The 13,824-nt window shown below is 42.2% G+C and overlaps 1 protein-coding gene across 1 annotated transcript in view; it reads right to left on the bottom strand.

Moving 5' to 3' along the window:
* Positions 1-13,824, bottom strand: part of HSF2 (heat shock transcription factor 2) — a 46,265-nt gene that overhangs the window by 2,849 nt on the left and 29,592 nt on the right. The window contains exons 3-11 of the mRNA XM_075597164.1: positions 13,624-13,751; positions 12,006-12,130; positions 10,111-10,186; positions 6,085-6,146; positions 5,829-5,913; positions 3,342-3,514; positions 2,696-2,953; positions 2,297-2,402; positions 287-368 (exon numbers count right to left, since the gene is read on the bottom strand). Coding sequence (XP_075453279.1) covers positions 287-368; positions 2,297-2,402; positions 2,696-2,953; positions 3,342-3,514; positions 5,829-5,913; positions 6,085-6,146; positions 10,111-10,186; positions 12,006-12,130; positions 13,624-13,751 — 1,095 coding nt within the window. The remainder of the gene's footprint in view (positions 1-286; positions 369-2,296; positions 2,403-2,695; positions 2,954-3,341; positions 3,515-5,828; positions 5,914-6,084; positions 6,147-10,110; positions 10,187-12,005; positions 12,131-13,623; positions 13,752-13,824) is intronic.

The following is a 13,824-nucleotide window of genomic DNA, read 5'->3' as shown; positions in this document are numbered from 1 at the left end:
GTGCAGGAAATCTAGTTTGTCTCTGATATTTTATAAGTCAGCTGGCCCACAAAAAAAAAAGTCCCCAAATCTTTGCTATAAACATGGTTAATTTTCTTTAGGGAAGCCAAATAAAAAATATTTTATTAAAATATATTCTGTCTGGTTACATGGCACCTTTAAGTGCTCAGAAGCCAGTGGTGGGGGGGGGGGGGGGGGAAACCATCATATCATAACTTTTTTTTGCTACTGTGTTCAAGCATTGATTGTATTTACACAAATAAAGGAAGACACAATGCAGACTAACCTGATTTCTGGATATCCCTCTTGCATCCCGTTTCTGGGGTGAGCGCACTACTTTTCAAAGACTCTAAACCTTTGTTTTCCGACTATAAACAAAAACACAAAAAACACTAAGAACTTGGACATCAGGCAAAAACAAATCAGGAGATGGATCATGACAAGCCAGTTTAACTGCCCTTTAGGGTGGACTTGAACTTTGTTTTCTCTACTCTGTCCATACTTTTTGGGGGATATTAAAACTGCATAAGAGTACTGGCTTCTAAGATTTAAACAAGATTACCCCTATAGAACCAGATTTCATCTTCAATTTATACAATGCTCGCATTTAGCTCATTTTATGGCAGTCTGACTAAAGGAATGATTTCAAAGTAGTCAAGTGGCGTATATGTTAACGATAAAATGTTTGTTTTGTTTACAGAATCCCAATGTGATAAACTGGGGGGGAAATGAGGAAAGTCAAAACAACCAAGTGTTCAGTGCAGCAGGCTGCTTTTAATATTCCTAACACTTGCTCTGGGGCGTTGCTATTGCCCACTCCCCACTCCCCTCCCCCCGTCGGTGGCCCATTGCTTTCTTCAGACAGGTGGGGGAGATGGTATGCAGTGGCAGGCCCCGCCCCTAGCATTAAACAGAGGCAGGCAGAGCAGGACAGCTGGGGAGGAGCGCACTCTAGAAGCAGACACCAGAAGTAAGAGACTTCCAGGTCAGACCACTAGAGCGCCCTCCCCTGCTCTGCCTGTGTAACAGCTACCGATTCCTGCACAGAGGAGATGGTGGTGGGTGGGGAGAGAAAGAGGAGATGGTGGTGGGGGGGAGAGAAAGAGGAGATGGTGGTGGGGGGGAGAGAAAGAGGAGATGGTGGTGGGGGGGATAGAAAGAGGTGATGGTGGGGGTGGGAGAGAACTAATGAGGGTGAAGAGATGAGAGGGAGAGATGAATGATGGGGAGGGGGAGAGATTAGGAGGAATGATGAGAGGGGATGGGGAGGGAGAAAAATTGCAGTCAGTATTAATATTAATGGGCCATGAAAAAAATAATATTTGCCCGGGGACCCGCGCACATCTAGCTACGCCACGGCACTTGCTTACTATCACAACCCCAATATGTCTTTACATTGGATTGGATTGGATTGTGAGTCTCCAGACCCGAATCCCATTAATTGAATGATGCCAAAGCAAAGATTCAAAACAATATTAAAGAGAAATGTGCCAGTTTAGGAAATATAAAGAGTGTGTACGGATAGTTGGCTGTCAATTGGCTCGTTTTCTAGGAGTTCGTGTTCGTCCTACTGCTGTGTGCGCGCCACTCTGGTGACATTGCAACCACAACTTGCCAGAATGGTCCCCTTGATAGATAGATATATATCTTATCTAAGGAAGGAGCCATTAATACTTTTTTTTACCCAAGTGACACCTATAAATAATTGTAAATACATTTTTTGAAGTTAGTTGGGAGGGGTTCTCCCTTTGTACAATGTCACGGTGTGATCAGCAAGAGCTTTTACAGCCAAAGTCTCCCCACTTTCACTTTATTGGTTCTCTGATAAAAAGACAGGTGGGATAAGGGTAAAGGAAACACTTTATTAACAAACATTTCCCTATTTCAGAGGCCCCCAAAAAATGCAACGGGCTGACTGTGGGATTTAATAGATCCGGGTGTCCCATAAAACGTAATGGTAATGCTATGGTTTTGTATTGGCCACTGGAAGCAGAGTTGACCTTGCGGGCCTGTTCATAATGCGTATGAATACTACTGCATAGTATTATTGGCCGGAAAATTTAAAGTGTAATTTACTGGCAACCGGGGAATCCCCCAGAGCAGGGCAGTTGAGCTCCGTGGAACAAAAGGTAATTAGGAGTGTGTGGAAAATTGAGTAGTTCGCTTCTTCATGGCAATTAAGTATTATATATTTAGGTCATGTCAAAAGATGTAAAGAAGAGTTTAAAGGCTACAAACAAAAAAAAATACACACAAATGGCAAGACAGACATTTCAAATTAAACAGAGTTTCATACATCTACCAGCAGATCTGGATCTATGTTGAACTGACGCCCAGATAGTAACGCTTTGAAATCTTCTAAGCTGCAATCAATGCTGTCTAAATAATCCAGGAGATCAACTCTAGAAGGGAAATTGGAGAGAATTATGGTCACATACATATGAATAACATTTATCTGACATATTGTGGAATTGTGCTCCACAGAAACCCACGGCAAACATTTGAACATTCTAAATGTAAAGTTCCCAAACCAACGGGTCATTAGGAACTGAAAGACTTTCTTGAAGAAGAAGTTTATGAATGATTTCCTTTGGACAGCTATGTGCAAATGGACAACAGGTTGAAACAAACGGAGTTATCTTTTACAAAACATATATTGATCAAAATAGGTCAGAGTCCAGGCTGCACAACTCACTTTCCAAGTAGGTTGATGTTCTGGGAAATGACACCACTTTCGTTGAGAATGGAATTCATCATAGTGACTGGGTCTTCTGAAGTCAGGGGGGACTGGCCGTTTAGCCGCAGAGCGTTGGACATCAAAGGGCTGGAAATGCGCTCACTGACTGGGCTCAGGGGACCAATTACCTCGGCATTCTGATTTTCTTGCACGACTGGAATATATTCATCCTCGCTGTCATCCTCCACTATTACAATTTCTGGTAAAAACCTGTCACTGGGAAATAAAAAGAAGAAAAAATAAAACATCTGTAGAGTAACGTTCAGAAGAGTGATCTGTGACACACTGAAATGCATTGCGACAATCTTCTAACGCATTTCACCGTCCCAAAAATCTGCAGTAAGTATCTGGGTTATGTTACTAGACATTTTAGCATTTCCATCTTGATTTTTAAATATGCAGAAGGGGCAAAATTAAGCAACGCAAACATTTACCAATCTACACATTTATTTGCAGAGTTTTCTACGCACCACTTTCCTTCAGAGCTTAGCCAGATGATGTACGGTTTGGGCACCGCTCGTCTAACTCCACGAAGATTTTAGATATTTTTTATTGCGCTAGGCAAGCAATGCTAAACTGTAGCAGTACATATAGTTTTGCTTACTTCGACGCATCTGAGTTACTATCATCAGATCTTTCAGGAGTGGCCTGAGCACTTGTTTTTTGCTGCTCTTCAGCTTCCTCCATGTTGTCTGTAACGTCATAGATAACTATATCATCAGAAAGTTCTCTCCTTTTCTTTAAGAACGTTCTCTCCTCTTCTGTCCTGAGGGGAACCTGCAAAGAGATTAAAACAAATAATGTAGTGGGGGTGGGGGGGGGGAGAGAACAGAGATTATCAAAATAAATAACAATAAGTAATACACAGATTGCAGTCACGTTACTGTCCTTAAACTATTCCGTTGTGTCAACAATACAGCAACTGAGGGCTTAACTTGCATTTTAAATACCTATTTTGCTGCATTTCCTGCGAGGTCATCCAGGATTTACCTGGTCTGTGTGTGTGTGGGGCAATAAAACAATAAAAGTTTTTAACCCCCATTATTCACGCTTTGGCAATATTGAAATGTTCTTTCGTCATGCCAATAAAGCTTATTTGATTTGATTAAAAAAAAGAAGAGCCATGTTGACAGCAACAGTGTACAGATATTGCTGTTCGGCCAGGCCAATCTTCAAAGGGGCATCGTAAAAGTGTATGGACCCTCTCTGGCCAGAGGTGACAAAAAGGAAACTATTCATTTCGCCACAGATTTACAAAATGTAAGACTAAAAATATGGAAGGAGGGCAATGCTCAATAAGTAGAGAGGTCCCTTTATTCAACAAATACAGATAGTACTAGGAAGCCTATAAAAGACTAAAAAGTCTATGGAGGCGAGAAAGGCAGGAGCAGTAGTGAAGCCGGAGGAGGGAAGCTGCAGAGTCCCCGAACCGGCGCAGGACCGCTCTTCGCCCCAAGGTAAGTGTGTGTGTGTTGGAGTGAGAGGGGGGTGCCTTCTCGGGAGCAGCATCTGCAGCGTCACATTGTCATGGCGACCAATGTCACATGGTGATGCGTGGCCATGACAATGCAACGTCATGACACCGCAAGGGAATCACCCGGGCTGGTAGGTATCTACAATCTGCCCTTGGCAGTAGGATAGGATTGGGATGAAACTCCTGGCTGGGCAGTTAATTTAGAGGGTTACTCTCTTTTTTTTTCAGATGGATTGGGCAAATAGAAGAGGTGGTGGAGTATGTTACATGTAAATACAGATTTAAAATCCATTATTAGGGACTGTTTATGGAGGGATTGAAATGTACAGTGGAGGTAAAAGTAGCAACAAAATGTTGGTTTGTATCGGTTATAAAAACTTCCAAATATCTGTCAATGGAAAAGGCAGCAAAACGAGGTTGTTTTAATTATGGGCGATCTCAAATGTGCAGACATGAACTGGAGTAATTAAAGCAGTACCGCTAAAGGAAACCTGTTTTTAAGGTGTGCTAAAAGACCTTTACATGACCCAAATTGAGGACCCAACCAGGAGAGGGGCATTAATGGACCTAGTAAAATCATACAATGTAGAAGTAAAAAAACAATATTCAAATTCGCGAACATTTGGGAAATGCTGATCAGAACAGTGTTTTGGGTTAAATTGGAGACTATTATATGGTAACCATAAAGACTCCATTTTAGAAAAGCAGATTTTGTCATCTAAGGAAGAGCCTTAGAAAAGGACACCACAAGCTCAAAAGCAACCACCGCTGGTGAAATATGGATGAAGTGAACAGAATAATTAAGATCCAAAAATGACAAGTGTATAAAAATAAAATGAATTAATATGTGATACAAACGACCTTGGACAAGGTGCAGCTTATTCCAGGATATTTCCCAACATCCACAGGGTATAATAGCAGCACAATCAAAGCGCACATTTGACTCAAGGTATATGTGAAGTAGAAAGACAAAACATGGTGCAATACAGCTACAAAAATGTGCATAAGCTGTACAACAAAACTATGAATTTTCAACTTGCATGCTGAGAGAGAAAAACAAGCATGTCACAAATTGGAGACTCCAAATGGATTTAAGCGGTGAGTTGCGGTGTAGTTTAGAGATCCGTGGTGGATATGAAGGAGAGAGAAAAGCAGAACGTTGTACTTTTACATAAAGCTGCGTTTGCACTCCGAGCAGTGAGAATACGCACATGATCCCAAACGGATACAAGCAGTTTGACCGCTCTGGTTCCAAACACATTTTCAATCCCAGTACTATAGCATTCCAATGATGTCACCATTAATCATCGATTCACCAATAACAATGTTCCCAGACCAGGGGCAAAATATAATAAATACAAATAAATGTGTACATATCTTTGGCACAAGATATGGAATTTAGACTTTAGAGATTATGATTCTTGGTGTGGACATGAAATGTAAACTCAAGAAACCAAAATTTAAGTCAATAGGTGTCCAATAGGCCCTAAATGGGTTATTAGTTTTGTACTTTAAGCAGTGCATAAAATTATAATAAATCTTAGCCTAAAATAGGATAAACACCACACACTTTGGGATAATACTGAACAAAATAAATAGGATTAAAAACAAGCTTACGTGATGGTTTTCTGCCCCTGCTTCCTTTACTAGCGGCTGCAAAAGGGTGGATTTTGCAGACCCATTCTTGTTGAGGAGAAGTGGCCTAGGAAGAAGAAAATAATAAAAATCAAAGATTCGTGTTTTTAGAGAGGAGGCAGCCTTCGTCACATACCTGGCTAATACAATGGAATATTTCCCCGTGGGGCACCACTGAAAGGACGCAATAAAAAGACGCAAAAATGCGTGCAAGACAGAGCTAGAAGAAGATGCTTACTGTTTCCGCTTCAGACTCACTAATCTGTTATTCTGCACCAATGACACGATGAACTGCACAATCTGCAAAAGATATCAAATTAAATTGAATGATCACACATTATTACATTAGAGATGTATATATTCTATTCACAAGAAATTCTTTGATCACATATACGCCATAATTTCCAGGTGTAGGGAGCAGGTCTTGGATCTGCTCGTTCTGGTGAAAAACGGGAAAATGCAGCGACACACCACAATATTCAATATTGAAGAAGAGGGTGACTCGATATTCCAAAAAGGCAAGGTTTATTGGAACATGCAATGCAGAGGTACAAAAACGAGCTACATGTTTCGCGCAGTGCGCTTTACCACGGTAAGCGTGACAGAAAGAGTAACGTGATAAAGCGTGAAAGAGAAACCAGCTGCTCAAGTACAATGCACAATATGAGGGCGTGACGGTAAGCGTGATAAAGCGCACTGCGCAAAACGTAGGTGTTTTTTTTACCTCTGCATTGCATGTTCCAATAAACCTTGCCTTTTTGGAATATCGAGTCACCCTCTTCTGTATTATTAATCTATCCCAGTCTCCCACCCAGTCTCGCCAAGCAGAGGAGTTGCTGCACAGCACAACACCAGCTAAAGGCTGGAGGAGAAATTGCAGCGGCCCACCCGGCGATTCTCTCTGCTCCTGGCAGTACCGGGACATAGCAGAGGGTAGTCGGTACAGGGGACATTAGATTACAAACTGTAACGTCTGATCATCCTAGTTTTATGCCATAAAACACCGTCCAGCGCTTGAATACACCCAATGGTCCATTTACATAGGTGGTACAGAAGGGCTTAGTTCATGGCCTAAACTAAGTATGGGAAGTGCCATTGTTCTATAAAAACACATTTTGGGAATATTTATGCCTGAAAATGTGCGATTATAAAAATCTCGTAGCTGTAGTTCTTATTATAGGTTAAAGCTGTTCAATTACGGACATTATTGAAATCCCTGCTCTCTGATAGGATAATGGCCAGAATTTTTGACACCCTGCCAAGTTTTTCAGCCAATCAGCTTTCAGTTCTCAGTCACACAGAGCGAGATCAGCTCTCAGACAGGGAGGTGATTGGACAGGAGGCAGCAGCAAGGCACTGACTCCTCCCCCACCCTGCCTGCAGAGAGCTTCGCACAGGAGAGTGAGGGGAAAGGTTTGTGTGTCTGCTGTGTGTTGTGTCGGTGTAAAGGGGCCAGCAGAGTGTTTTATTGGTGTGTGTCTTCTGTTGGTGTGTGTTTTGTGGGTGTATGTCTGCTGTGTGTTTTTTGTGGTTGGAGGGGTGCAGAGTGTTTTGTTGGTGTATGTCTACAGTTTGTGTTGTGTGTGTAGAGGGGGGCTGCAAAGTGTGTGCATGTTTTGGTGCGTGCGCGTTTTTTGGTGCGCGCGTGGGTTTCTTTGTTTGTGGATGTAGAGGGGGCTTCTGCTGTGCGTGTTTTGTGAAGAGAGAGAGAGAGAGAGAGAGAGAGAGAGAGAGAGAGAGAGAGAGAGAGAGAGAGAGAGAGAGAGAGAGAGAGAGAGAGAGAGAGAGAGAGAATACATACACAAACACACATATAAACAAACACACACAATTTCCTTATGATAAACTTGCAGTAAAAGCAAAAGAATGTAGACGATCATGCTGATAAAAATCAATATGACTACAAAAGTGTATCTTTATGAAAGATAAAAAAATAAGCCTACATTTAGCCTAGAATAGTAATCTCCTTAGAACAGGGCGTTAATGGCCAATAATTCCAAGTCAGGAAGTGCATTTAGTAAGTTCTTGAGAAAAATGCACTTTGAGTTTTACTTCTATAAATGACGATATTATAAACATCAAGTGCTATTTTGAGCAATTTTTTCCCATGCCCCCAATACTTTTGAGCAGCAGAATCCACCCAGGATTATACACTATAAATTCTTAGGCACTGGTCAGCAAGTCATCCAAGTGCACAACATATTATAAGAAGTGGAAAAATGAGTGGGGGGGGGGGGGGGGGGGGGAGAACACACACAATGTATATGTTCTTTGATATACATTTTTTCAGAGAACTCACATACAAAATATTAAAAGGTACCCAATTTCATGGCACAAATTTTATACTAAACTAGCTGTACCCAGCCGATCTAGGAAATCTGAAAGGTTATTAAACATGACTGTTTTCATCCCTTCCTGTAATGCCTTGCTGTCTCGTCCCTCTTTTCCCCACCTTACTTTCTCCTCAATCATGGCCGGCTCCACTTTGCACTCCCTGCCTTATGCCCGTTCTATACAGCATGTGGCCGTGCGTTCCTATGCGAACGCACGTGCCGCATGCTTTCCGTGTATATAGAGCCGAGAGCTGCAGGTCAGTGTATGTGCGTGTATATGTTGTGTGAGTGTAAGTAAGATTTTTTTAAATTAAAAAAAAAAATAAAAGTTTAATAATTTTTTTTGTGTGTGCAATCACACACACACACACACACACACACACACACACACACACACACACACACACACACACACACACACACACACACACACACACACACACACACACACGAAAAGACGAATTTCTTCATCTTGGCCGCTGTCTGTTGGCTCCCCTCTCCCTGCCCTGCGCGGCCCTTCTATCCGTCAGCCAACTAAAAATCTGCGCACGCGCCACTATAAAACGGCCCTTACTGTGTCTGCTCCTCTCTGTGCATACTATACTCCCTCCTCTCCTACTCATCTGTCTCCTCCTGCTGGGGGAGTGAGAGACTGCTCAGTCTATCACAGAGGGGTATGAATGTATGTCTTTACATAGCACTGACAGTGTGCTCAGCGCTTTACAAAAACAGTACAGGGAATAATACAATAAGCACAGCCAAGCCAGACAATAGGAAAGGACATCCCTGCCCCGGAGAGCTTACAATCTAAGTGGTATGTTGGGAGACTAAGTGCAGTAGATGGCAGTGCTTGGCCACAATGGTTGGTAGGAGCGACAGTGGGTGTGGGACAGTAGCCACGAGTGCAGGGGATGCTACATTTGAGAGGTGAATTTTAATGTTGGTTGGTATTAAATTAGATGGGTTAACAGCATTAGCAGGGAGGAAGGGGGCAGTGAGGTGTGGGTGAGAGCAGGTGTGTATATGGCTGGGTCCAGGATTAGGAGAGATAACCCCAGCAGCAAGGAGGAAGAGGAGTAGAGAGAGGGTGAATAGAGGATTTGTGGGGGCGCTTTTTATTGAGAGGTGTAGAAGTTGTTGGGAAAGATGTGTGTAAATAGAGGTGCAGTGTCTAGGCACAGGCATAGGTGAGGGAAGGAGAGAGGAAGAGATGTGGGTAGAAGGATGAGAGTGGGGAAGTTGGGGAGAACAATAAAGTTTACAAAGGAGTGAGGCAACAACAACAACCAGAAGAAGCAATAGGGAGGACATAAAGAGATGCAGGGAGAGAGGTACTAGGAGAGAGTTCCCAGGTATTAGAGGAGATGAGTAGTAGGAGGTGAAAGAGCAGGTGTATAAATGAGACCTTGGAGGGCAGTGTATTATTGAATGTTACACTGCAGCTTAGAAGGTTTGTTTTTAGATGCCAGAGCATTTAGAAAGCCAAGTTCTCACAGTTGCAGGGTTGATGAAGTGCAGAGTCCAGTTCTTATATTCTTCACCTCCAATTAAACTCAAATTTCAACTCTACAGACACTTCATATGTTACACAGTCAATGTGCAGTCTCATTACAAAGGATGTGCAGTCTCATTACAAAGGATGTGCAGTCTCATTAGCTGTTCCTGGGTGAGTGACAGACTGATCAGTCCATCATAGAGGGGGATGGATTTGCAAACTCACTTGCTGCCCTGGGTGAGTGATAGGCCGTTCAGCCTATCACAGAGGAGGAGGGATGTGCATCCTCACTCGCTGAATAGCCTGTCACTCACCCAGACAGCCAGTGATGATGCACATCCCTCCCACTGATTGGGTGAGCGACAGGCCGCGCAGCCTATCACAGAGGGATGTGCAGAAATCTATACATAGATAAGCTTTTGAAGTGTCCATTTACCTGCCGAATAACTTGTTGCTGCTGGGAATGCTTTGTACGTAGATCTGATATTTCCCTCCACAACGCTTCGTTTTCCCTGCAAGAGAGGACAGCAAAGTAAATGCTTGTCTAGTGTGCCATCATGGCTAAACTGCGCATACAATACACCCACTGCGACAAATTCAGCGGTATAATAATTACTGATGAGCTTATGAATTGGAAGACAGACTCCCCTCCCCATCCCCCCAAGTCAATTTGCCATGATGAAAAGCGTTGCCCAGCCTGATTGAAAGTAGAAAGCAGTTATTCTGCTCCAGGACATGTCCCACCTACGTGGACACAAAAAGGGAATAATAAAAAGAATAGAATAATACCAAAAGTAGCGGTGCTGGGGCTTTCAACAAATGTTTTTCAATGTTTAGCCCTTCTCTGCAACAGTCAAATGTTTGCAACACATTACCCACTAGTTTAACCTTGTTGGGTGATCCAAAAGGCAAGTCCCCTGACATCATGGGGGCATACCAGGGGACTCGCCTTTGGACACACAAATGGATAAGGAATGACTGGATTGAATGGCCTCTACCAACAGGGTTAATGATTTCTTGCCTTCCCATCCATACTTCACAAAGTCCAGTTCGCAGGTACAAGTTCCGCTGATGAAATGCCATTCATTGCTGGAAAAGGTGCAACCCCAAGAAGCTGGCCAAAAGAAGTCTACTGTAACCAAATTAACAATCTCATTTGCTCCCTTAAACAGATCTAACTATGCTAAAAGCAAAGATTTTGGCTTATTGTTTCTCTCTGAAAATGTATCACAAAATTCTATTTCTTAAGCGCCTCTGAATGGTGGAGTGTTTGTCAGTTAAGTGTTTTCTTTAACCTTATCCCATCCCGTCTTCAGAGAGCCAACAAAGAGAACAGGAAGGGAAGACAGCCTGTGCAAACTCTTGCTGCACACACAAAAGATGGTAGAAAGAATAAATCAAACCCCTGCTAAGTCTTCACTCACCGTGTTCACAAAATAAATACATATTTACAGTCGGGAGGTGGGGTAACGTGCAATGTAGCCCTTGGGTGGTGATGGTGTAGTTATATTGGGGGATTTTCTAATAGTTTGTATGACTTGTGCATGACCCTTGCAATAACTGTGGAGAGTTAATTTCCCCCCATGTGGTGTGGTCTTATTTTCCCTGTGCGTTGTCTGCTCCGGAGATGGTTTTTTTCTAATGTTTATTATTCCTTTGGTATTTTAGATCACTGGATTTATTTTTATTTATTATATACTTGTGCAATACTGCTTATTATATTGTGAAGCATAGAAATGGAATCAGAATTATGGAGCGGAATCAGCCTTCAGGGGAGCAGAGGAAATCTGGCAATGGCTTTGGACACACACACTTCTGGTTCCGCCGTACATCACAATGACGTTATATGACGCAGGTTGTAGGTGGCGCGCATGACTGACTCCAGGGGTGTCTGCAGCTGGGGGGGCCCGAGGGGAATCGTGAGATGGTTTGCCCGGGCCAGCATGGTTTAAGGAAGATCAAGCAAGGGGGACCACAGGCAGCCACTTTTCTATGGGTAGGATGCCAATGCATGTTTTGACTTTAGGTCACATTTTATATTTTTGTACATGTATATTTTATGAGTGTATTTTTGTATATATTTTTTTTTAAATCCTCTCGACCAAGGGAGTGTGCAGTATCATGTTGTACTTTATGCATTGTCCTGTGAGATCAGTAGTTTAACAAGACCTATGGCAGGCTGAGCATGGCAACCAGACTGTGCTACACACAGAGTGGCAACTGGGGTCTCCAAAAGTCATTTCACATGAAGGTCAAATCAAAGTTATTCCCAAATATGTTCGTTAGCAACCACACAGATAACATATTAAGTCATTTTTTTCCGTTAATTACCTTTTCAAGGAGAACAGCCTCGAATCAATGGTGTCTTGTTTGATCTGCACCTTCGCAGCATTGCTTAAAATTTTAGTTATGTCTTCCTGTCGCACTTTGGATTCTTCCGGTCTGTTGGAGGACACCTGCGATAAGATGGGGGGGTTGGGGAGGAAAGACTGAACATGACAAAGTCCATAAAATTACTTTATACATTTCTTTTTCTACTGCCAGGCAAAAGTGAAACAGGGTGGGTGAGATGTTAGGTCAATGCCATAATTTACACTATTAACACATTAAGGACGGGATAGACTAAATAAGGGCAGATGCAATGCAATACTTTTTTTTTTTTTATCCCTGTACTTGAAGGGAAGAAAGATGGGAGTTATTCTGATTTATGTAGTTGTAAACCCGACATTAAAAAAGGATAAATAGATATTGTTGCTGGCGGGTGAGGACCAAATATATGTATTGCTCTTTATGGTGTACGGCAGATGTAAAAACAACAACAAAAAAACAAGAAACTCTAGCGCTGTTCTGTATGTGTTACATTTTATACATACTAAAAACAAGTATACAAAAACGTGTAGAAGATATTCAATTAGAAAAAAAAGCGCACACAACCATAGTATGAATATAAAAAAGGTAAAAGGTCAAATGCATATAGTACAAAGACTGTGCCTGTCTGTTGTACTATATGCAGGACTGCACGGCTCAGTGGCAGTCGCCCATGGGTGTGGTTTTATGCCATCTTCGTTCTCCTCGATCATCCCACGAGCAAACCAGCAAGTCACTCTGAGAATGCAACAAACCCCGGACGAAACAGATCCCCTCAGTGAGGACAGTTGCACGACCCTCAAAGACGTCACTCAAAAAGGTTTTTGCACTCAGGCAAATTCAAGAATACATAAGTCCTTAACAAAGGGTAACGAGTGCACTGGGGAAGTTGGAATCTCCAGATAATTAGGAGCCACAGGACACCGGCCACTGTGTGTCCACTCCAAATTGTCCCTATTAGGAGGAGGCACACAAACAATCTGGGATTGATTGGGGTTGGTTGAAAATACACCTTTTTATATTCGTAGTTGTGCGCTCTCTTTTTCTCTTCATTATTTAGCCTTTGTCACGCCAGTTCACGGTTGTGGTCACTCGCCATTTGGCCTTATTCTGGATGTCAATTGGTCACACAGAGTGAACAGCGCTCTAGTGGCACTTCATTTTTTACATACACTTAATAGATCAGTATTTGTGCACTATTTAATAACCCACACAGCTTTTCCAATGGAGTGTCAATGTTTTCTTTCCTTCATGAGATATTCAATGTATATTCAGTGTTTATATAACATTAGTTACAAAAATATAAAAAATGCAAAAATATATATATATATTTTAAATTAATGAAAACCTCTTGGAACAATGTCCCACAAAACGCGTGAATATATTTTTACACGCATTACACTATTTTTTCTTCCTTTCTTGGTTTCTCTTCTTGCGTCCCCACTGGGTAGCACATTCCTTTCACCGGGATCGTTATGCTGAACTGTGCCTAGCTTAAAACTAATTTTGGGTTCTGAAGAGCTCTCTAAACACAGGTTTGTACTTGGAAGCTTAGGGTTGGACGAATAAACCACACATTTACCTTCCTCTTTATATTCTCCAATAACTCATCCTGCCCCTGAATAAAGAACGGGTGCTGAAATTCCACTGGTCCGTCGCGCTCCTGCTTCACAATACCAGAGTCAACATGAACCACCTTCCGAAAACCATCTAACAGAGACCAAAATTAAGGGAAGAAATAAGCACTAAAACAGAAAAAAATAGGCGTAATTGTTCCCAATGC

The sequence above is a fragment of the Ascaphus truei genome, chromosome 4 (genome assembly GCF_040206685.1).
Source record: "Ascaphus truei isolate aAscTru1 chromosome 4, aAscTru1.hap1, whole genome shotgun sequence".
In the NCBI taxonomy this organism is placed as follows: Eukaryota; Metazoa; Chordata; class Amphibia; order Anura; family Ascaphidae; genus Ascaphus; species Ascaphus truei.
This window is presented reverse-complemented; position numbering and strand designations above follow the sequence as displayed.